The sequence below is a fragment of the Gossypium hirsutum genome, chromosome A08 (genome assembly GCF_007990345.1).
Source record: "Gossypium hirsutum isolate 1008001.06 chromosome A08, Gossypium_hirsutum_v2.1, whole genome shotgun sequence".
Taxonomy (NCBI): Eukaryota; Viridiplantae; Streptophyta; class Magnoliopsida; order Malvales; family Malvaceae; genus Gossypium; species Gossypium hirsutum.
Genome location: NC_053431.1, coordinates 7,502,382 through 7,511,687, shown reverse-complemented (window position 1 = coordinate 7,511,687; position 9,306 = coordinate 7,502,382). Strand labels below are relative to the sequence as shown.

Sequence of the window (9,306 nt, the reverse complement as noted above, 5' to 3'; positions counted from 1 at the left end):
AGAGATCACACAAGAGTACACTTGGCAGAAGGAAACATGATAGAAATTAGAGAAAGGATTAATGAATACAACAAAGCCTGACATGCATGTGAACAAGGGAAGAGAGAGAAAGAGTCCATGTGAAATGAAACTAAGATAAGAATGAATATCTTAGTTTAAAATTAGATAAATAAATGAAAATTTCCATTACAAATACAAATAATACCTTCAATTTTGCTCCAATCAGATTCTCAATCTTTTGTTTGTTTCACTCAGCATCACTAACATTCAAAAACTGAACTTTTCTTTTCCCAGAAACTTGGAATTATACTAATATTAATCTAAAATTAGTTTTAAGAATCTTCTGCCACAACCCTCTATTCTGAAGTGGAGTTCCTTTGTTTCTGGGATGAAAGTATAGCATCAATGGCTTCTCTTACTTGAGAAATATCAGGTGCTTTCCCACCTTGAACAGGCCAAAATTCATCTGTTGCCAACACCTTTACTTGCAACTGAAGAAACTTGACATAGCTAATTGCTTTCTCTAGCATGGTAACCAGATCAACCTAACCAACCCCAACATTTAAACATCATATTCAGCTTTTACTACAAGCAACGCTGCAAAGATATCACATTTCAGTGGTAAACAATATCTTACCTTGGAGCCATTGGGTACCAGTTCTTGTAGTATCTTCAACCTTTCACTAATCCTCTCACGGCGATTCTGGATAGAAAAAAAAAATTTCTCTCAATGTTAACTTTTGCGATCAAACTTTCTCAGCAATCAATACAAGTTTACTTAAGACACAAACAAACCTTGGCCGCAATACTTTGGGGTTCCTTTGATGGTTCTGACTTAGTTTTTCCCTTTTTAGTTTCATTAGTGCATTGTTTCTTCAAAGCTTGATTGCTCCCTCCCTACAACCAATTTTATCAGTACCAAGCTCAGTTGGTATCTTAAATGGTTTGAATATTGAAAAAAGAAGAGCTGTTTACCATATGGGGACGCTTGAGATCAGCTGCTGGTGAGCCTGGATCCTGGATGCTGCTGCTATCAGCAAACACAGCTTCATCGTAGTATAGCCAATCTCCATTGCTAGCAGTTTCAAAGCAGCTAAAATCTTCCACAGCCCGAGGATCCCATTGGTCCACCATTGAGTGACCATGTTTGTAACCACTAGTTCTCAAGCAAGTAGTGTGCTGCCGACCCTTCTCATTTTGTTCAAAGCTAAGCAAAGATCCATTAGTGCTATGAATGAAGTTATCATACCCTGAGTCCTTGAAGTTTATCAAAGAATGAGGTTGCTCAGGTTGATAATGCACAGCCTGGAAAATGAAACCATCAGAACCATCCTCCAACAAGATTGAGGTTTGAACGGAGCAGATAGGATCCTTTGCAAGTGCCATTGGAAGAAGGGATAGAGCTAGACTAGTTCAAGCTAATAGTTCGAAGGCATACATATGCAGAAAAACAACTTCCATACAAGACCTATATATATGTAGAGATTCATACAGTTAGACTAAATATTAATAATGATGGGTTTCATTCAATTTTTTAAACAAGAAGATATTGAAAATACTTTAAAGAAGTCTTTAAGTAGTTATCAAGAGATATAAATATGTATATAAAAATGTGATTGTATGTATCGGGATTGTTAGCTGGCAGAGGAGAATAAATATAGAATGGAAGGTGATAGAAGATCAAAGGAAAAGGAATGCGAAAGTCGGAGCGGCATAAGGGTCGGCGGATTTTTCTCAAACCCCACGTCTGTGACTCTCAAATTCCTAGTTTTTGATTTGAGGGTGCTGCTTCCCACACTACTTCCTCTTCACTTCTGCACCTGGAATTGGATTTCTACTGTTTTCTTTATAATTTCATGATGTCTTGTTAAAGTTTATTATGGAATAAATGAAGCTAATCTTTTATCTATGCCACATAGGGGATTCAGAATTGTGGGGGTAAAATGAATAAAAAGGTAAGGTATAAATATTGTTATAAAAAGGGTTAATATAATTTTTGCGCTTGAATTTAACAATTGAGGGTGAGTTTGGATGAACGGTGCGTTTAGCTACGATTAGTATAAAATTAACAGTAACGATGAGATTAGATACTATAGCGTGAGACACGCACCGTACTGCACCAATCGCCCATCTAAACCCACCCTAAGTCTAGTTTGGTTCCTATATTCTTTTGTCTACTTTAGTATTTGAAGTTAACAATTATATTCATTTTAATCTTTAAACTTCCAAAAATAATCAAAATTCAATGATCTAGTTTGGTACCTATATTCTTTTATCCACTTCAGTATTTGACGTTGAAAATTAGATTTATTTTAATCTTTGAACTTCGAAAAATAATCAAAGTTCAATGATGTGACACTCTAATATTGTGTCATATTATTAGGTTTTACTATTTTATTTTTTCAGATGACAATGCAACAACACTTTTACACATTTTCAAGTTTGAGGATCAAAATAGATCAAATTGTCTAGTTTAAATACCAAAATCAACACAAATAAATATAAATACAAAATTAGACCTAGTTACCAAGTTTAGGGCTAAAAATTATATTAACATGTATAACAAATAATTTTGTTATAAAAAATTGCTTTAAGGCCCCTTCAAAAGATTTTTTTTTCTCTTCCCAAATTTCTCTTATTATTCCATTTCTTTTTCTAATAGAGGAGGGATCCACTTATACCGGTATAAGATTAATATGGTTTTACACATTTTCATAACTTTTATACAATTGATATTTCAATAATTTGACTTTTGTATTTCATATTCCATTCATATAGATCATGTATGCCAAGTTTGGAGTAAAGAAAATATTTTTAATTATTTGTTTTATGTAAAAAACTTTCAAGCTTTAAATATATATTAATATAGACAATATTTTAGATTGATGTGATAAAGATATCATATTAATTCAAAATTTTACATGTATGACAAATACAATTATATGATAAATTTAACGGTTGTATTATTAAAATATTAATTGTAGAATAAGTTATTAAAGGGCATAAAAGTATGTTAGTTTTATATCGGTACAAGTGGATCCCTATTAATCTTTCAAATTTTAAGCAGGTCACTCTGATTTGTTAATATCTATTCTTTTTAACTTTTATTAATTAATCTCTAAAAAAAATATTGTAGCTTTGATTAGGGTTGATTGTTTGAATTTCTTGAATAGTGATTAAAATTTTAATTTTTTTTTTAAATTATTGTTGCTAATTTGTTATCGTTAAATCTTAATTTTGAGTTCATCCTGTGTTTGAAATATTACATTCTCTTAGTAACAAAAAATACTTAAGTAATTTTTATTTTTAGAAAGCAAAATTATTAGTTATATGTTGACTTTATGAAAACTTTTATACGTTAATCGCTTAGATTTATTTGCTTTAAATGTTTAAATGTTTAACTTGTAGGGTTAAGCAAAAAATCGAGAATGAAAAATCAACTTGAACCAAAGTGCATTTGCAATTTTTGGAATTCAAGTTAAAAAAAATCGGTTATTCAAATGAAATTAAATTTCATTTTATTTAATTTATAATTGATTTTAATTTTTATGATGTTAAATAAATATTTTATATTTAAAATAGTAAAAATAACTTAAATTTTTTATATATTTTTTTCAAAAAAATATAAGATTTATTATAATGCACAATTTAACCTTTAATATTCACATCTTTTGTTAACTTGACTTTTATTCTTTTTTGAGCTAAATTTGATCTCAACATTTTAAAAATAGAGGAATTTGACCATCAAACTTTTAAAAGGAATCAAATTTGACCATCAAATTTCAAAAAGAGTTGAATTTCTATTTTTTAATGGAAATACTGTCTATACTGTCAAATTTTTAAACATGGCAGTCTGCATGACAATCCGCATGTACTTCATTCTACTTTTTTTTATTTTATAAATTTTAAATTATTTTCTGATGTAGCATATACGAAAAATAGTGTCGTGTTAGCATGAAGCACATTTGGATTGCCACACTAACATCATTAAAAAATTAATATTTTAGGTAGCATATCTGTTAAAAAAATAATTTGACTCTCTTTGAAAGACTAACGGTCAAATTTAATTAAAAAAAGAATAAGGGTCAAATTGACAAAAATGTAAACGTTTAGGGCTAAATTTCACATTATACCTTTTATTTACTCGAAAGATCAATTTTAAAAAAAAAGTAATTATAAAAAAACTTTGAAATCTTACTAAATAATGTCTAAAGGCCATAATTCAAATATTATTATCAAAATAAGTCCAAAAACTTAAAACTTAGTATGAAAATTTGAAAATTGAACCAAACCAAATCAAACATAATTTTCATGGAGGATTTGAGAAATTCAAAAAAATTCAATCAAATCAAATCTAAGACTGTATTGAGTATTAATACATTAATTTATATAACTTTTATATTTTTTTTAATTTTTTAAAATTAAATAAATAGATTTATAAAAATTAATATAATTAAATCTATATATTTTTTTATTTTTATGAAAAAAAAAATATAAAATATAAAAACATCTTCAAAATAATATAATTTATAGTGATATTTTAATTAAATCAAATACCAAATATTGCTAACGATTTCTCCTCGCCTCAACATACATTGTTGCAAACTTTTTTTGGAAAGACGAACACTTGCCCTTCTATCACTTTCCAATATTAACTCCTCGAAACAAAAATTCTACTCTAATCGTAACGTCTGATATGATAGAAAGTAATAATTTTTTAAATATTTTAATTAGTTGGAAAGTAATTCTAACGTTTAATGTATATATATTGTTGAAATTATATTTTAAAATGGGGTTGACTTTGATTTTTGAAAAGAAAAAAGAAACAAGAGTCGCCATCAATTCTTTTTGACGAGGTGTGATCGAGTCTTTGAGTGGTTGTTTTTCAATAAATAGATTGATTAATCAAAACAACGATTTTGGTCTATGAAAATCAGAAAAACGGGTCCGAAAATCGGTTACGTATATATATTGTGGAAACCATTTTTTAAAATGGGGTTGACTTTGATTTTTGAAAAGAAAAAAGAAACAAGACTCGCCATCAGTCCTTTTTGACGAGGTGTGATCGAGTCACCTCAAAAAGTGGTTGTTTTTCAATAAATAGATTGATTAATCAAAACAACGATTTTGGTCTACGAAAATCAGAAAAACAGGTTCGAAAATCGGTTACATATAAGGAAGGATTAACACCCTCGACACGCCCAAAATTAGTACCTAGTTGATTACTTTCTGCCTTTTTGTCTAAAATTAAAAATTTGAAAAGAGTTTTAAATAGGATCCCACTTAGTATTAAAACGTATGTCAAAAACCATCTCACCTCAAGGTAAAATGCCATATCCAGTACGTTAGGACACAACACCTCGACCCTCGAGTATAAACTGCCTTTTATTTTATCTAAAACTCATGTATTTAAATTTTAAAAGGATATTCGGTTATTTAGATCAAACGAAAAAAAATCAAAACCCAGTACGTTAGGGCACGATTTCTCGAATTTCCAGATACGAAATATTACCTTTATTTGAAAAAAACCTTTTTATGTGTTTGGGTAAAAATCGATATAACACAAATTTTTAGTGTAAGAATGAATCATGGTGTTAGTAAACCAATACATAAATAAATACTATGTAAAATAGTTAAAAATAATTATTATTATAATACTAATATGAATAATAGGTAATCAAAAGCTTGAAAGGATGTAGATAAATAAATAATAGGATAATAAAAATGTTAAAGAAAAAGTAAAAATAAAATAAATAAATAATATAATAATAATATAAATTGATTAGTTTTGTAATACGACAATAATAATAGTAATAATACAATAATAAGTAGAAAATAATAATAGTAAATTAATAAGCATAATAATATGTTAACGATAAAAATAGAAACGATATGTTAATAATGATAATAATAAAATAAAAAAAGTAATAATAATATATTAATAGTAATAGAAAATAATAATGATAAAGGAAAATAATAGTGATAATGGTGACAGTAATGAAAATAATAATACTAAGATCAATAATAAGTATAATAGTAATGATAGTAGTAATACGTTAATACTGGTAATAATATAAAAATAATAATACGAATAATAATATGTAATAATAATAGTAACAATAAAAAATAATAGTAACAACAATAATAATAAATACAATAATAATAAAAATATCCAATTAATCAATTAAGTAATAAAGTAACAAAATAACTAAAAATGACCGAATTGAATTTAAAACGAAAGTTTGGGGCAAAATCAGAAATAAATAAAAGGGAAAGGACTGGACTGCAATGCGTGAACGAAATGGAGGGACCGAGAAAGTAAATATCTCCTCCCTCCAAAACACATCACCTTGCGCGAGGCCAAATTAAAACAGAAGGAAAATTATAGGGCCAAATTAGAAATAGATAGAACTTAATTGTAAAACCATAAAAACACGGAAGGGCCTGGAGCGCAATTAGCCCATCTAAGCAAAACACGCGGATCCTCCCCTTGGAGCAGTTGGGTCACGGGTCAGAGGCCCAAAACGACATCATTTTGGCCTCTGAACCCAATTTTCAAGTGTTATAAAACCCAAGTTTTACACAAAAACCCTCATTTTCAACCTTCTTTTACAAAAAAAACTTCAAAAACCTCCCAACCCCTCATTCTTCCTCCAAAATTCGGTCATCGGACTGCCACGCTGTCAGCTGCCGCAGGCTACCGAGGAATTCCAAAAAAAAAGTAAGTTTTTTTTAAAAAAATTAATAGATTTTAATAAATACATATTTATATATATAATAAATTCGGAAAAAAAAGAGAAAAATAAAATGAAATAGCAAATATATATAACAAAAAAAAACCTTGATGTGCCTTTAGATCTTGATTTACCTTTTTGCTTGCTATATTTTACTGTTATGTTTGTATGTTTGATTTTTGAGTTTGAAAGTTTGTATTTTCTTTTGTATTAAAAAAATCCGAAAAAAATTACATTATTGAGAATGGCTTTATATAGCCTAACTCACAACTGTTTTTAAAGGTGAGGACAAACGACGTGCCATCGATGTGGTATGGTGGAGGAGTGCACGGACGTGGGGCGTGCGGCACTGAACTTGGCTTCTGTTTTACTGATGGTTGTGGGCTAGGTCTAGGGTTAGGTTAGGGAAATTGGGCCTTCTGCTTCGGGCTATTTTGATTAGGCTCTGGCAGAAATTGGGCCCTACATATATATTGTCAAAACTATTTTTTTGAAAAGGGTTGACATTTATTTTGAAAACGAAAATGGGAGTCGTCACCGATCCTTTTTATGAGGTGTGATCGGATCACCTCTTGATCATCTTAATAAAATGTTTGGTTTATTAAAACAACAATTTTTTGTCTACGAAGTTCAGAAAACAGGTTTGGGAGTCGGTAACATACAAAGAAGGGTTAGCACCTTCATAATGCTCAAAATTGGTACCTAGTTGATTAATTGGTGTCTTAATGTTGAAAGTAGAAAATTTGAAAAGAGTTTTAAAATATGATTCCTCTTTGTGTTAATGTTAATTTTACAAAAAATGCTTAGATAAATTGAAATAGATGTTAAAGACCTTCTTATCTCGAAGTAATGATACATCCAGTAAGTTAAGACACAACATTTTATCTTCGAGAATAAGCTTGTTTTTTTTTTCAAAAATCATGTATTTTAATTTTAAAAGGATATTTGGTTATTTTAGGTCAAACGAGGAAAATCGAAACCCAATAGGTTAGGGCACGATCTCTTGAATCTCCTAATACGAAATATTGCCTTTATATATATTTTTAGAAATTCTTATCTCAAGGTAACAAGATGTCACATCCAGTAAGTTAGGATACAACACCTCGAATTCTCGAGAATAACTTTTATATTTAAAACTCATGTATTTGATTCTAAAAGGATATTCCACTATTTAGGTTAAACAAGAAAAAATCGAAACCCAGTACGTTAGGGCACAACTTTCTCGATTTTCAAATGCAGAACATTGCCTAAAATTTTTTTCTTTTTTTATGAATTTGAGTAAAAATTAATGAAATATTAAAAATGATATATACTTAATTCGTTTGAGTATGGCTAAAACATAAACTTGTATTTAATAAACAATGATGCAACGTGGATTTATGATGATAATGGCACAACATGCTTGATAACAAGTATAAGATAGCAATCATGAATCAAGTATAAATGTTCATAATAATAAATACGATGATGTAAATTGCGATGATAAGAGTAAAAAAAACAAAGAGATAAACAAATAAAGAAGACAAGCTTATTAGAGATAATAAAATAAGCAACACATGAATGAACTAATAAAAGGTTTTAAATAAAACTTAAAAGCAAGCAAATGAATAAAATAAAAATAAAAAAATAAAAGAAGGAATTAAAATAAAACAAATAATAATAATAATAATCTAAACCTCGGAACATATAAAATGTATATATAAAGAAATAATTAAATGAATAATAAAATAAACAATAGTGAGAGAAATAATAATAAAAGCGTATTAGAAAAATAATAATAAGTGAAGGACGAAGAAGAAGAAAGAAGAAAATAAATAAATAAATAAAAACAAAAAACAAAATAAAAAATAGAAAAATAAAAATAAATGCTAAACATTACATTAATTAATTTAATAATATGATAACATTAGCAAGGAAAGGCTAAATTGAAATCAAAATGGGTTTTGAGCAAAAATCGGGAAAAAAATAAGATGGGGGGACCGTATTGAAAAGTGCGAATAACATGGAGAGACCAAATGGGGAAATATTCCCACCCTCCAAAACGCATCATTTCAGCGTGGGTTGAAGTGAAACAGAAGTAAAATCACAAGGGTAAATTTAAAAATATGGAAAAAAACTGAATCAAAACTTTAAAAAATGCGGAAGGGCCGGGCCGAATGCTCAAATAGACCCTCTGGTCTAAGACGCGCGGAACCTAGCCAGAGCGGGTCGGGTTAGCCCGCTTCACCCTAAATGATGCCGTTTTGCGTTTGGGGGGCTTAGAGCCAAAACGGTACCATTAACTTAAAATTCCAGATTTTTTTTATTTTCAACATTCTTTAAAAAAAACAACAAAAAGCCTCTCAACTCTCTCTCACTCTCCAATGTCTGGCCAGATTTCCGATGGGCCACCGCCGTACCAGTCACCGATCGCCGGCATTAGTATCGCCGAGTACGGTGGCCGGCGAAGATGAAAATGGACCTTTTTAATATCTCTGTAACAACCTAATTTTCAGTGGTATTGGGAATAGAGATTTGAGATCACTAAATCTAATGGGTGAGTTGAAAATTTAATAAATTAATACCTATGAGT

At 29.3% G+C, this 9,306-nt stretch overlaps 1 protein-coding gene across 1 annotated transcript; it reads right to left on the bottom strand.

The window, feature by feature from the left end:
- Nucleotides 1-256: 256 nt before the first annotated feature.
- Nucleotides 257-1,806, bottom strand: LOC121204937 (transcription factor RHD6). The gene is made up of 4 exons (XM_041075782.1): nt 976-1,806; nt 796-897; nt 638-703; nt 257-545 (listed from the first exon to the last, which is right to left on the bottom strand). The coding sequence occupies exons 1-4, from the start codon at nt 1,384-1,386 to the stop codon at nt 357-359; spliced, it is 768 nt and encodes a 255-aa protein (XP_040931716.1). The 5' UTR covers nt 1,387-1,806; the 3' UTR covers nt 257-356.
- Nucleotides 1,807-9,306: the final 7,500 nt, after the last annotated feature.